Genomic DNA, 15,478 nt, shown 5'->3' with positions numbered 1-15,478 from the left:
GGTCCCCAAACTTTCTCCTGTGAGGGCCACATAACTTGTCCCTTCTCTGATGGGGGGCCGGGGTCAGTTTGTAACAGAAAAAGTGTGACGATTGTAAGAGTGCTAAACATAAAAATCAAATAAAAATGCACATATATGAAAATACTCTGGTATTGTTCAGGGGGCCGGACCAAATGTGGAGGCGGGCCGCATCTGGCCCGCGTGCCGTAGTTTGGGGACCACTGTTTTAAGCATACCAAACCCATAGGGGGCAGCGTAGCACTAAGCTAAGTCTTGTCAGCCAGTCAGATTGCTTCAAAACAGCCACAACTTCCTGTTCATTTGTGTGCAGATATGTAGATTGAACTACTTTTAAATGGATTATTAGACTACAGAGTTAACATAACAATGTTGACTTTGAATATCTGTTGGGAATCATGTCAAATCAAGTATGTAAATAAATTGGCGCATTATGTGCCGCAGATCTTAATGCGCTGGACCATACATCTCCGTTTTCACATGCAAACACAAATATGAAGTTTTCTCAAATCCCCACTTTGGTCAGAATTTTTATAAGTAGCCATTTGTAGTGAAATAAACACAGGTTTTCATGTGGATGAAAAGCCAAAATGCATAAAAATATATTTGTTTTCCCAGATATCCAGGCACGTGTGACCTAGGCCTTAGATTTATGACATTATCTGCAGCAACTCATCTAAAAGCTCCTGTTTTAAAATTTGAAAAGTGGGAATAAATGGTGGAAGTTACTATAAGCTGCGATACATTTTATTTTTTTAGCTTCTACACCTTTTATTGTGTTGTTTTTTCCCCATAGTGTCTGTAAAGTTCTTATAAAAACAACTAATGCATGTTTTGAGATTCAGTAACGTAAATGTCTTGTTTGTTGCTTTCTGTGCTAAAATCACAACACTGGAGCTTTGTGTAACTCCTTCAACTTGTCCGAACACCTCGGTTCATGAGAAACAAGACATTATGGTTTCCAGTAGGCTCTCACACCATCTCTAGGATGTACTTCCTGGCTATTTTTATGTTGTTAAGGTGGATCTTATCGCCACCTACTGGTGTGGCATGTCCACTGATCAGAGTTGACATGTACCGTACTATAACTGAAGCATCTGAGGAAAGTTGGACTCAAATGTATCACAAGCATCATTTTGAGTTTAGAATCATGACCTGTTGTTATTTGCAGTTGGATTATTTTATTTATCAACAAAACAAAGATATGTTTTCTGGTCACAGTATGCAATTAATAAAACAGTTTGTGTTTGGATGAGCTTGACTATTTGACTATGGTGGATGTTTTGCAGCTTGGACATTTTGTTCTGACACGTAAGTGCCAGATTATTCAGTTTCTGCATGCTGCTGACCAGAGCAATCTCCTTTCAGCAGCTGTAGAGAAATCTGTCTGGCTAAGCAGAAGCGTGTCAAAATGTCTAGCTTTTAACAGAATGGGGGGTGGGGGGCACAAGATTACAAGAAGAAAAGAGGAGAAACAGACTGCAAACAGAGAGAGGGGGAGATTTTTGTCTGGCCTGCAGTGGCTGTTACAAACCGGAGGGCAAAAACACAGCAGAGAGAGAGCAAGAAAGGGGAATAAACAGCAGAGAAAGAGTGAATGAATAAATAAGTAAACACAAAGATGAGTCCTATTCTCTGTTTCATGTTTTGGGCATTCTGCTATATAATAACTAAGGTTCCTGTCGGTGTCTATCTCTTTTTTTCTTTCTATTTTTTTGGCGGCTAACCAACAGGGGAAAAGGAAGAAGAGAAAAAGGGAAAAGCAGCAAGCAGAGAGCAATGGTAAGTGAGCTGCAATTATCTCTTATATTAGAAGAACCCCATCATGTGTCAGGCAGATGTGACATCTTGCAAGATAAAAGTCAAGCTTGTTTTTTTTTCCTGTTATGTTTTTTTTTTTATATTGTGCTTGCCTTTTTTTCTTTTTTCTCGGTATAGTTATGCTACCCAGTGCAATGTTTAAATGGTAGAGTTGCTTGTAAACCCCTCCCTCCTCTTTTTTCCCCCATTTTCCCCAGCTCTCCCTAGCTAATAACAACTGAATATGCATGACCCCCTGTAGTCCCCCACTACACCCCCCTCACTCACCCTGCTTGGGCTCTTAGCCCCCTGGTATTTTGATATGTGTTTTTTAAGAACTTGAAGCATTTTGAAAGCCATTAACTTTGGCAGAGTTGTGTGCTTGGCCCTGTTTTTATAATTTTATATTGCCTTTGCCCTGCAGATCGACTGCACTACTGTGCCTTGTTGTCGGGGTGTGTGCATGTGTGTGTGTGTGTCCCAGAACCGTGCATGTGTGTGTGCTTTATGCTTGCTTCCATGCATGCTCTTCTTTTAAATAAAAACAAATCACTTACATCTTAAAATTAAGGAGGTTTGCTAATTCTGTGATTTATTTATTTAATTTTTTTTAAATCCATCTCTACTCTTCTGATTCATATTGTGAGGACGCTGTGTCGACTTGTTATCAATGTATTTTGCGCTCGTTTTGGTGACGGATTTCTTCTTGAAGGCCTCTCTATCTGTTCTTTTTTTTTCAGAACACAGAGAATATTTTCCAAACCCTTGCCTTTCACTCCCTCCGATTACAGGTGCTAATGTCATTTTAAGTATCAAATTACTAACTGTTTCTTTGATTATTTTTCTTTTTAAATCAATGTATGTGTATGGGACGGGTTTTACCTTAAATTCTTTATTCTGAAATATGCTTCTTTTTTTTTTGCTTTGTTTGCTGCTTTCTTTTCCTAAAATGTTGATGTTCTTTAAGCTAGGCTGTATTCATATGTTTCTATGTTTTGGCTAAATCACAATGCAGTGTGCTTGAGGAAGTGATAGATTATTATTGTGAAGTAAGGGCTTGGGACATCAGGGTAAACCTCCTTAATCTATATGCTTTTGGTAGCTGCTTTTTTGCCTTTCCAACAGGCCAGCATGAGTTTGGCCTTCTCCCTGTTTTTATAAGACGTATTGTCTCAGACATGGCCTGGAATCAAACAGTGTTGTACTGCTACAACTCAGAAAGTTGTAAATGGGCACAGACTTGTTATAGGCATCAAGTTATATACCAAGTTTTTAAAAAGTGCAGTTTTAAATGTGTGTTAGTTATCTCAAATACTACTTCATGTGTCAAACTCAAGGCCCGTGGGCCAAATCCAGTGCGCCAAAGCGTTTTTTGTGGCCCTCTAGTTTCCAGAGTAAACACTAAGTGTGCTTAAATATTATGTTATCAGTCAAATCAATGCAGTTTTTATCTGGTTATATCAATCAGTCCCTCCAGTTTCTTGAGAATTATCGTGGAAATTCACGCAAATTCAACAAATCCCCGCACTTTTTTGCGCTAATAATTGGGAGGTTATTGCAAATTTTTCTCAAAAATTTTCAAAAACTTTCTTATTTGTACTAAACAGCTGCTTCAGTCTTAATTGATGTTTAATCATAGTCCATAATCTATACAACAAGTAATAAAAAGTCAATTCTACCGTCATAAATAAGCGTAAGTATCGCAAATATTTCCAAATTATTACCACAAACACAAAATTCTGGTCGGACTGAAAAGATGTCCATCCAGGAAAACAGAATCATCCAAAAACTCAAGCAGATTTTCTCATTTGCACAAGAAACTACCTCTTTAAAAATAAATACTTAAAATTAAACCTCTGTCCCCTAAGAAAATCCATAAAATACAGTTTCTATAATTTAAAATTCCTTTAAGGCTTGTCAAAGATTCTACCAGATTAGGGGCTTAACACACAATTTGTGTAACTCTGTCAACTTGTCCGAACACCTCAGTTCATGAGAAACAAGACATTATGGTTTTCAGTAGGCTCTCACACCATCTCTAGGATGTACTTCCTGTCTATTTTTATGTTGTTAAGGTGGATCTTATCGCCACCTACCGGTGTGGCATGTCCACTCTGATCAGTGGACATGCCACACCAGTAGGTGGCACAAAAATTCTCACCAAGGTGATGTTTGCCTTGTGAAGCGTGCTCTAACAAGTCCAAGGTATTCCTGCAAACTTTATATGGTTTAAAAGTCTTAGTTTGAAATAAGGATGAAATAGTTATTGAGTTACGGAGACATAAACAAGCTAACCTCAAACTGTTAGTAACTACTGTGAGATTACACCGGATAGCTGCTAAAGGTTAGCTTAAATTTTCATCTACTGTGGAGCTTACCTGTTTATTTTTGTTTGTTTTTTAAGGAATCTAATCAGGACATCGAGATTTAAGGAGCTTTTATTTGTGAAAGCATAAGAAGTGTATTTTTATTTTTTGTTATTGTATTAAAACCGTCATAGAAGGACAAAAAGGATACACACCTGGTTTAGTTAATGCGGTGCTTCCCTCTCTCACTTTTAGCCGGTTGAAAATAAGACATTTATGTTATTCCAGCTATTATAAGAAACACAAATTCAGCTGTTTGGAAATATTTCTGGTTGCAGATAACACACCAGTTTTTAAAACTATTTCTGCTCAGGCTGGCTACCTGTGTAAACAGCTAAGCAGATTAATCAGCTAATGTCAACTTGATGTACTCATATTAATATAAAAGTAAAGAGCAGAATGACAAAAAGATTTAATATTCCAAAGGTATCTTATTCAATATTTCTGCTTCAATCTATTCAAGATTATTATAATTGCAGTAACGAATGTATTATTTGGCAGTAGTAAGAATGACTTGGGTTTTAGATAATTCCATGCCTGCTTTATGAATGGACAGAGGCTTTGTGACTTTGTGCTGCTCTGCTTCAGACTGTCTTTGCTTATTTGAAACCGGTCAAACTGTTTGATTCCAGGTCTAAAGACCCTCTTCCCTCTTGAAGATCCAGCCTTTTGTTAATCCTTTCCTTAGCTGGAACCAAGTCTCACTGCTCCCACTGTCTAGTTTTGCCACCTGCAGATTAAAACTGGTAGCATCTAACAGCAACTTAATCCAACCTGCATTTATTTTTGTTTTTATCCTTTTAATCTCTTAAGACCTATCCTAAAATCTGCTTTAACTTCCCTCAGAGTTTACATTTTATGACTTTTGAAAGGATTGTTTTTGTAATATGACTTGATAGCTTGCATGCTTTTGGACTCTACTAATTTCTGGTACAATATAATTGACTTTATGCATATTTGATAATGGCCTTGTGGGGTTTTGGAGCCACTGCTTAGCTTCACAGATTCACTGGTTTTCTGTCTTTTTTTTCTCCTTTCTCCTGACTCTTATTTTACTGGTTTCGGTTCTCTTCTTCCTCCTCCTCCTCCTCTGCTGGCTTCCCCTTCCCTGTTGTGGCACCAGACCTGAGCGCTCCTAAGAAGTGTCGAGCGCGCTTTGGGCTCGACCAACAGAATAACTGGTGTGGCCCGTGCAGGTGTGTATGGTGTGTGCTTGCACTGGCCAGGGCCAAGGTGAAGGCTGGGGACGTGTGAACGCTGGGAATGCCTCCTCTCGCTCTCTCGCTGCTCGTTTTATTTCCCTCTGCGCCTTCCTCCCTGTCTGTCCCGCCGGGCTATTGTGACCCACCCAGCTTCCTCCAGCCACGCTCTGCCGGTCTCTCTCTGGGTTCTTGCTTCCTGTTTGGGGGAATAAGTGAGTGTTTGTTTGGACGAATGACGTGTTTGCATGAACGTATGAATAAATACGCAAGGGGGCGGGGAGGTTATTGCAGGATACATTGTAAGCTAAAAACTGGCAGGTCGAGGCTTGGAGGATCTGAAGTCCAATAGTTTGGTCCAAATGGAGGTTATCCTAGTGTTGCCAGCCTAAATCTAAGCCCTGGCTATGTTTTTTTTGTCTGTGTAATGACATGTACATTTTCTTTTTTTTTTTTTCTTTATTTTCTTTTTTGTCTGTTTGTGTCTACCTCTTTGGCTAACAGATGCAAATACCCCAAAGAAGTGTCGTGCCTTGTTCGGGCTTGACCAGCTGAGTTTATGGTGCAAACCATGCAGGTATAACTGCTGTAGTCCAACCGAGAGGAAGACATCCACACTGAGCATCTTCCTCCTTCGTTAATTGGCTCCAATGTCTTCCTAAAACACGTGCTGACAGATGGAAATCTCTTTTTTTTTTCCTGCTCCTATAAAATTCCTGCTCAGCTACTTTTTTTGTTTTTTTCTTGTTGAACTCAGTTCAAGCCCAGCGGCAGAAAATGGATTTCACAACCCACTTTATCTGAACGCAGCATCAAGGATTTTTTTGTGTAATTTGCGGTAATTCCATAAATTATGGTTGAAATTCATTTTCTGCCCAAGCATTTGATGACACCCTCCCTTCTTAACTGTCGTGTTTGTTCTAATTGGCAATGTAATGCTTACAAATTTAGCCCTGCTTTCCTCTGAGGGCCTGTTCAGTGACACTCTTTTCTGTGCCCTCTTCCTCCTCCTCCTCCTCCTCCTTCTCCACCTCTTCTTCCTCCAAACTCCTCTTCAATAACCCTTACTTAGTCCCTACCTGTTGTCTTTCTGTTCTGACACAAGCAGTCTTTGAATTGGGGATATTTTCATGGTAGGTATTTGTTTCTGCTAAGTAACGACCCTTCTCTGTGTCTCCCTGCTTGCACCACGGTCATCGCAGTGTTTCATCCTCCTTGTTTTCCACATTCGAACGGATGGGCTCGGGATTACAATTGAGTCCGTGAAACTTATTTTTTGCTCAAATCTATCCGTGAGCTTGTCACCTTCATGCCAGGTTTTTAAAAAAGAAAATCAATAGTTTCTGTATGATTGACAAAGGCCAGAGTTTAGAGCCCCTCCCTCACCTATTGCTGCACTCTGCTGGTCAGCCGGCGAAAATAATGTGGGAAAATCCCTGGATCCTTTAGGCACAGGGACGATTAATGGCATCAAGATTTTATTTGAAAAGTTACTTTTAAAATCACTAAAATTAGCAGTAATGTTGGAACATAACCCAGAGCTATCCATTTCTCACCTGCTGCTGCACACTACTCATCAGCTGGCTGAACAAAAGACCTCTCTAACTTACAAGAAAGGAAAGAAATGCCGGGTTACAGAGTATGAATGAAAAAAAAACTGTGATTTTGTTTATGAATATTTGATAATTGCAAAAATGTCAAATATATGTTTTATATTTCTACGGTTCATACATTTTGAAGTCCTTCAAATGAGATGATATGAAAAGACACTTACAGATTTCTTCTACTGTAAGCCAGATAGATTAGCACGGTACCCCCACCCCCACCTGTTGCTGACAACTGCAGGTTAGCTAGCAGAAAAAAACACTCCTCCTTTTTTTTAATTTTATTTCATTTGCTTGAAAAAAGGACAAATTTAGCTTTAGGGATATATTTTCACAGAGAAACATCTAGACTAGCTAATGAACCAGCTAATATAAGCTTATATATTCTTATATTACCTTACGAAATGAACAAAAATTAGCTGTTCTTCACTATGAGTAATAAAATATATTACTAAATTTAGCATGTTTTTTTTATATATATTTTTATATGTTAAAATATATATTATTTTTACATATATTTATAAAAAACATAATTATATACATTTTTATAATTATAAATCACAACAAATATTTTTGTGATTTGTTTTTGGCAAAGCCATAAAAATAAATATTCTTAAAAAAACACACACACATAACTGTAAAATTAAAATGTAATTGTTGCTTTTCTGTTTTAAAATAAATGAGTCAAATCACCCATACCCAAGTTAATCTTAGAAATGTATTTATTTACCTGTCTTTTCATGCATCCCACCTCCATCATCTCCCCTGGGCCGTTATAATTCCCTTCAATCCGACTTGCAGGTTATCATCTGCTATTATTGTTGAAAGAGCAGCAGCAATCGTGAGGTCGAGAGATTGAAGAAGTGCTAGGATCCAGTCAGAGAGGTTAAAAGTTCTCTCTGGGCTCCATTTCCTAAAAGATCCATCTCATGTAATTTCCCGAGAGACAAGAGAATCAATAGCATACACAGGCACATACTATAAATCAATATGTCTGTTAAAAAATGGATATTAGCTCATTTGTTGCAGTTTGACAGACAGTTACAGAGAGCGTTGTGTGGACGTAGGAGCAAAACGATACGTTTTTTTGATTCGCGGTCGATGTTCTGCCCCATCTAGAGCTGCGGTTTCAGTGCGGACTTCTCCTAAAAGCCCATCCTCACCGTTTACTTGCATGCCTGTCTTTCACTCAGCATGTGGTCAAGGTTTCTGTGTATAATCTTTTCTTTTTTTTTTCATTCCCAGGGTTTGCTCTCTGCATTCATAAAAAAAATATTTCCTCCTCAGAATTACAAGATGTGATTTAAACAAACAAACGGCTGGATTTTAAAACACCTCGGCCTGTTTTTACCTTCTGTGTTGTTGCCGGTAAGATTTAAAACGCCCCGTAGCTTCTGGGATAGACATAAGAGCTGAGGGAGAGGGGTCACTGTCAGGGTCAGCGTAAAGATGAGGTGGGCTGAGATTTCCCCCCCCCCCCGAACCAAATCTGAGCACAGCCTTCACAAGAGAGCCACCACAGATAAATACAGCAATCCAAACTCTCTCGACTCCCCCTCACTTCGGTGTTTTAGACATTGCTTTCCACGTAGCGGTACTGGCGTGGCCTCGGGACTCGGCAAGCGAGGGGGGAAGGTTCCCGACCTCAGGCAGGAATGTAAATACGATGCCTTGACCCTTAAACTCGTATTTGTGTCTGAAGGCCAGACTTAGGGCAGCGAGGATAATGTCGACTTCTTTCGGTTGTTTCTGTTTCCTCCACTTTGGTGAGTGAATCCTTTAAGACTAGATAAGAGACTAATCCAGTTTAAAGCTAAATCCAGGTTCCTGGTCTTACCCTCAACTGGTAATAAGGAGTTTTTTGCTCACCAGAATGACCATAGTTATCAAAATATTATAAAAAATTTTTTTAAAGGAACAATAGATTTAAAAGATAACTCATATGCTTTTTATATCCCTACACAACCGCTAATGTACTAACAGCAGAGCTAATTTTCTGTTTAGCGTTGCAGCGCTTTTGCTAACTTTGAAAACTGTTAGCGCTTAGCTTTCCTTGAGTTAATTTTTTTAGATAAATTCTGACGCGCTAATTTACGTGGCTGTTTTGTAATCTTTCAGTTTAATAAAATTCAACATCTGTGTTGAAACTTTGGACTGTTAAGAATTCAAATTGCTAGACTTTTATATTCATGCTCTGATTTTGAAGTGGTTGGAGACCGTTTACTCAGCAGTTCTGTTTCCTCTCAAACAAGAAACAAACAGGAACAAAATAACACACGGACCAGAGAGAACAAGTTGTAAACACAAATACAATGTCTATTATAGAATATGCAAATTATAATGTCAAAATTAGATTGGTGCTAAATGGTTGTAATCTTTCAAGGGCAGAGATATTTTGAATTGAAGTTATAGCCTTAGCATTAGCTTCCGCTAAATACTGTGTTGGTGTAGTGCCTTAGCATTTGTGGAACTGAAAATGTCCTGAAAATGTTTCTCTCCCACCTTGTCCCTCTGGGGAGAACACAAGGTAAAGGCAGCCGTTCCTCTATGGACAGAAGCTTTAGCGTAACTAACTTTTTCGTTAGCGGTGCCACCACTGGATTACAGCAAACAATCACTATATTTAATTGCCAACCAGCTTCATCCATTGTTTTTTTGACGGCTTATTTTTAGTCTTAAATCATAAAACATTTTCCCCAAATTAAAAGATCACGTTCAGCCTTGTTCTTGATTGTAAGGACACTGCTATGTAGTTAGGGGATTAGGTGAAATAGGGTTTATGCTAAATTCAGGGAGCAAACCTGGTCACCTTTAATCTTTGTTCATCCTTCCTGTTTGTGTTTTTCACTTCCCTCCTGCTTCCTGCTATGTAATCTTTCCTAAATGTTTGTTTTTGATGGTGTAGTATTTCTACCACCTTTCCTTAGCTTAAAGTGTATGAAGCCACTCAAGTACACCAGAGCGTTAGTCTCATTTCACCAAACATGGTTTGGTTAATTCAGTGATGCTGAGGTGTATTTAAGTGAGCTTCAGTCCTGGAGGAACACAGAGTTCCACGATTCTGAAAGTGTCTTTCTCTTACCTTGTCCCTCAGGAGAAAAAAAAAGTGCATTCGCTACATCCAAGGTGAAGGCAGCTGTGCCAGTCCTCCCTCTACGGACGGAAGCTTACTAGACTCCCCCCCATCCTCTCCCTCCTCCGTGGTTCCCTCCCCCTCTCCGAAAGAGTCCAAACCTCACACTGAACAAATGCAACCTCTCTCACTGACTATGAAACCGGCCCACCAGCCACTCCACCACCCGCACCTCCTGGCTGGGCCCCCACCGCCATCTTTGGTTCAGCTGGAAAATTCGGCGGCCGCCGCCAGCAAGACGCCCGGCGGCGCCTCCTCCCACAACGGCGCTCTGGACCACAGTGACGTCTCGTCCTCGCGGCAGCCGGGCTCCTCCGTGGCGTCCGCCATGATCCGGCCGTCAGCTTCGCTGTGTCATTCCCACTCGCTCCTCCCCTCCACGGCCCCCCAGCCTCTGTCGCTAGTGACCAAGTCTATAGAATAATCTACCTTCCTTCTTCTCACACACACTTTCTAGGTTTTCTCTTTGCTCTATTTCACTTTCAGTCAATTTTCTCTTTGTTTCTTTGCCACGAAGGCTTTGAAATTTTTTGTTTTTTTGTTTTATTGAAGTTCATTGGTCAATATTTGACCCCTCATTATCAAAAAAATCTAATTATTATAAAGTACAATGAGCTGTAGTATAGCTTTGTGAATCTGCCAAAATTTTTATGAATTTTGTTTCTTTTGTCTGGGTTTTTTTTTTTGTAGCGATAAAACAGTGCAAACAGGAAGAAAACTAATCTACTTCACTTTCGAAACGTTTTAAAGACAAATATAAAATAGGTAGGCTAGGTTATTCGACAAGCCCTTTTTCCTGAAAGAGTTGGTTCTTCTTCTTTATTTGTATTAAATACGAGCCTGCGAACCAATCATTCAACATCTGTTCGAACTCTCAGAGGGGTGCGGGGGCTAGCGGCTACACCTCTCTGGGGAACAATTTTAATTGTGATGTTACTTGTTGTTTAAATGTACAGAATATTGGGGAGGGGAGGGGTGATTTCTGTGTTAAATATGCATTCTTCCACTGCGTTGTCTTTTTTTTTTTTTTTTTTTCTTGTTTACCTTTTGGGGCGGAGTCAGGCAAGTTTGGGCGGGTTCGACGGGGGGAGGGTGGGGATCGGGTGGGGAGGGTCAAGGGTTATAAAATTCAAAAATGTCACAACGCTAGGACCAGTAGTATTTATTGCTTTAGAGATTGCTTGTTGTATCTTGTTGTGTCTCTTTTTGACCCTATTTTTTCGTTTCTTGATACATTGTACAAATGATTTTTTCTTAAGCTAAACAACTATATGAATGATCCATTTTTACAAGGAGGATTTAAAATAAGAAAAAAAAATACAAAGCTTTTGTTATGTTTTTTGTTTGTTTTTTTCCCCTCGCTGAAAGCACCCAGATTTCACTTGTTCTGTGTAGATCTCATAAACAAGAAGTATGCACAACTTCATTTCCAGAACCGCGTCTATATAAGCCATTTTACACGCAAAAGGAAGAAAAGAAAACTTGAAATCAGGCAGTGGGTACCGTGTCTTCAGTGGAAAAAGTGTTTTAAAGCCCTTCTTTTTTATTGCACAGTCACATCTCTCAGACTGTAGATTCGTGTACAGATTTTTCCGTGCCAAATTTTTTGTGATAATTTGCCCTCAGCCCCCACCTCCCCCAGTTTTAAAAGAAAAAGGAAAAAAAAAAACACGCTGTAGGAATTTTTTTGTTTTGTTTCGTTTCGTTGTTTGTTTTTATTTTAATTTTGATACCATTCTTTGCTGTGACGTTACATAGATCGCTATGTATGTAGTATAAATGTTGCTATAACAAATGTGTTTGGTAGCAAATTGTCAAATATTAAAATTTAAACTTAATAAAAAGACGGACATCATACTGTATAAACCCACGAGGGCCAAAATTATGTATATTAGGAGGTTCATAAAAAACTATTAAATGCAAAAAAATACACAAACTGCCACTTTTAAGTACACTACTACATATAGGTAGATAGAAAAAATAGGCATGTTGATGTTGCAAGAGGCTGTAAAAAAGCTACAAGAGAATCATCCACTCGGTGCCATTGTAGTTGACATGACGCGACTGTAATCTGTCGATTTCTTCTCTGGTTTATTAAGATGCTAATGATAAATAGTTTGAATGTTTCCTTAACGGCTGTGATGTTCCTGTTCTATTTTATGCTCTTATCTTTTTGTTTGTTTGTTTTTTTCCTGTTATTTTAAATGGTTCTAAAACCATGTTTTTTGTAATGAATAAATGTTTATGCTGTACAGTCTCTGTAGCATGCAGTTCTGTATTAATAAAAGCAACTTAGTATGTGCACGCCTGCGTTTTCTTCTTATTCCATCCCTCCGTCGTCTTTGACCAGCTGGTCGTTGGGTGTCTGGTCCCAATCTCTAGCAGTTAGTGGGGGAGTGGCCATATTGGAGGATTTTCAATCAGTTTAAAGTAATGCAGCTGCATCTCACATGTAGGGTTTAAGTCTTTGCAATTCAGAAATGGAGTTGCTGGTGTGCTTAGGATCATCGTCCTGCTGCATATCCCAAGATAACTTCAGTTTGAGGTCACAAACTGATGGCTGGACATTCAGGATTTTCTGCTAGAGATCAGAGGTCATAGTTCCAGCAATTACATCAGGACATCTAGGTGCTGAAGCAGCAATGCAGCCCGTCAGACGATCTCCGATGACTTTGTTTTGTGGAATACCTTTAGTTTTAAACTTAGTGTAACTAGAAGAACACATTCCAAAATGTTGAGGGGATCATCAAGGTCTCTTTGGCAAATTTGAGAAGGAGCTCTGTGTTGTTTATACCATATCTCGTTGTAATCTGTTGATGACAATGACAAATAAATCTTATTTTATCTTGTTTATACCACAAAACTCTCCCATAAATGTTGTTTTTACCAGTCACACTCTTATTGCTGTTGCTTGAATATGGACCACTGCAGTGCTTGAGATGTTCTGGGTTCGTTTGTGACTTCTTGGATAAGTGATCAGTTTGCTCTTGGGAGTAATTTTGGTAGATCAGGGACTCCTGAGGTTCACCACTGCTCCATGTTTCTATGTTTCCTCTATTAGTGGCTAATGTCTCCCACTTTGGTTTCCCTTTATGACCATTTCCAGATTGATAGATGTCAGTGTCTTCTTGAATTTCTTGAGATAAGGGGATGATGTTTAGCCTTTTGAGATTGTTTAGCCTACTTAATTGTTTTCACACAGGTTCTGTTTAAATGATTCCTTGTTTCTACATGTCTGGCAGTAACTAGGGCATGGCTTCATTGTTTTGAATAGCTATTTTCCCTTAATGTATTTATTCAGGTAATTTTTGTCTAATCATACATTTTGTTTGATGATTGGTAACATTTAAGCATGAGAAAAAACAAAAATCGAAAACAGAAGAAATCTTAAGCAGATAAAAAATCTGAATTTTGAGTTTCTGAACAGTTGGTCACTCATTAACAACAATCTGTCTCTGAAGTCTCTGTTTTATTAAGCTACTAACTCCGAGAATTTTACAAATTTAACCCACCGGCACAGGTGGTTGATGCAGATCGAGACTTACCCACAAATTAAAATCTCCATCAATCCGTTGTCTCATCTGAGACTGGGTCAACGGGTCTTGGATAAAACCCCATCAACGTCTTGCAGATTATTCTTAGGAATCCCAAAGTCAGACAGGTTTATAGTCCATCCATAGCCTATTCTATTAAGTTGCACATCTGTGTACAAACTCTTCTGGACAGCGAGAAGTCCTAGTTTTGGGTGAATCATCAGTTTTTCCTGCTATTAAAGTTTTCAAGAAATTAAACTTTTTTTAAGCCATCCAAGTAAACAGGACAGAGACAGCTGGGAGTTTATCCAGCAAGACTTTAGTTGAGTGGTAAAACTTTGGAGGCGGATGCTGCAGAAGGAACATGAAGGCAGCATGTGTAATGAAAAACTGAACAAGCCCAAGAACGGACTGTTGCAGAACCAAGCAGCTCAGGGGGCCGGGGAGAAACCTTTACTCATAAAGTATGACTTCAACAAAAAGAATGTGTGGGATAAGTGCACACTGTGCCAGGTGACAGTTCAGCACTGTGGTACAATAAGTTTCTCAACATTGTCACTGCAGAAGTTCTGGATTCAAATATTCTTGAAGCTTGATTAAAAAAAGATTACCGGTCTGTGCACAGTTGTATATATATTTTTTTAATTAAAATGTGTGTTCCGATGATGCTTCTGTGACCCAAAATCCCTTTTGGAGACAAACTTTAAACAGGTAATAAGAAATATGTCAAATTGAACAGAAAATGTAATAAAATGATTTAATATTCTGATTTTTAAAGCCCTCTGTGTAATTATTCTAGTTGTAGTGTTTCACTGAACTGAAGAAAGTTTTCAAATATATTTTAATGTACTGAATATCAGTGTGTATTTTAAACATGATCCTAAAATAACAATAAATCCCAATAAAATAAACTGCAACAGAAGTAATAAAGTTGAAAGTACGCAGTGGAGCCTTGGTATTTACGGTTAGGGACTACAAATACCAAACACTTTGAAATGTTGCTGAAAGGTGCTATGCAAATAAAATCTGATTTGATTTTGATTTGAACTATCTGTGAATTGCTAAAATATACAAATATTTGAGACCCCCTCCAAGAAGTGGATTCTTTAATACGTTACACACCAAATATATCTTGATGTACATTAATACACACAGTGGAAACCATCTTAGCGCTCCCACAGAAGCTAACATCTATGCTCTTCTTTATTTCGCTCCATACGGAAACAGCCAATCAGTGCCAAGAAAAATTAATGGCTCTCCTGGATTGGCTGTTTTGAAAACACCTGCCAATAGCATGTCACATAGCGTTATGCCTAGATATTTCAACTTCTAGGTGACATTTGTTTCTGAATGTGTTAGAAAAAGAATCCACGATTAGGCAAATTTTCTGTGAATATTTTGCAATATGCTCCGCAGAAAAATGTGTGAATACTTAAACGCAAATACACAGAGGTTCACTGTAACATAATGTTGCTAAACAACAATATGCATATTATGTTTGACCATAGTCATGAGTTACAGAGAGAAGATCAAAAGTGTAAAAGAAATCAAACGAGAAGTTCATTTGAAAGAATAAACACGATCATTTTTATGAAGTTTTAATGTATACAGCACACACATTTAAAGTGCTGCATTTATCTCTAAACAATAAGTCACCTTATGAGGTTGTAGGGTGCAAGGCGGCTGTATTACGTGGGGAGACTTTGCATACCTCAGAGAAGAAACGACATGTTTTGATGTCAGCATGGCATGGAGGAACAACGTTGAAGGCCATGGCTTCAGGTAAAAATACAAATCAGAAAAACATTGCAAAACATTAAACACA

The 15,478-nt window shown here is 38.7% G+C and overlaps 1 protein-coding gene across 22 annotated transcripts in view; it reads left to right on the top strand.

The window, feature by feature from the left end:
* tcf7l2 (transcription factor 7 like 2) overlaps positions 1–12,424 on the top strand; it is a 107,849-nt gene extending 95,425 nt beyond the window's left edge. For 6 of the 22 annotated variants that reach the window (XM_023340505.1, XM_023340507.1, XM_023340514.1 and 3 more), the window contains 4 exons: positions 1,752–1,800; positions 2,559–2,609; positions 5,308–5,380; positions 10,082–12,424. In XM_023340505.1, the coding sequence (XP_023196273.1) occupies positions 1,752–1,800; positions 2,559–2,609; positions 5,308–5,380; positions 10,082–10,544 (636 nt within the window). In that variant the 3' untranslated portion in view covers positions 10,545–12,424. Of the gene's footprint in view, positions 1–1,736; positions 1,801–2,558; positions 2,610–5,307; positions 5,381–5,887; positions 5,961–6,455; positions 6,518–10,081 lie in introns of those variants that run through there. The other 16 variants (XM_023340503.1, XM_023340506.1, XM_023340513.1 and 13 more) reach the window with 11 other exon arrangements.
* The last annotated feature ends 3,054 nt before the right edge of the window (positions 12,425–15,478 follow it).

The sequence above is a fragment of the Xiphophorus maculatus genome, chromosome 10, assembly GCF_002775205.1.
Source record: "Xiphophorus maculatus strain JP 163 A chromosome 10, X_maculatus-5.0-male, whole genome shotgun sequence".
Taxonomy (NCBI): Eukaryota; Metazoa; Chordata; class Actinopteri; order Cyprinodontiformes; family Poeciliidae; genus Xiphophorus; species Xiphophorus maculatus.
The sequence above is the reverse complement of the archived record's forward strand: the minus strand, read 5'-3'. Positions and strand labels throughout refer to the sequence as shown.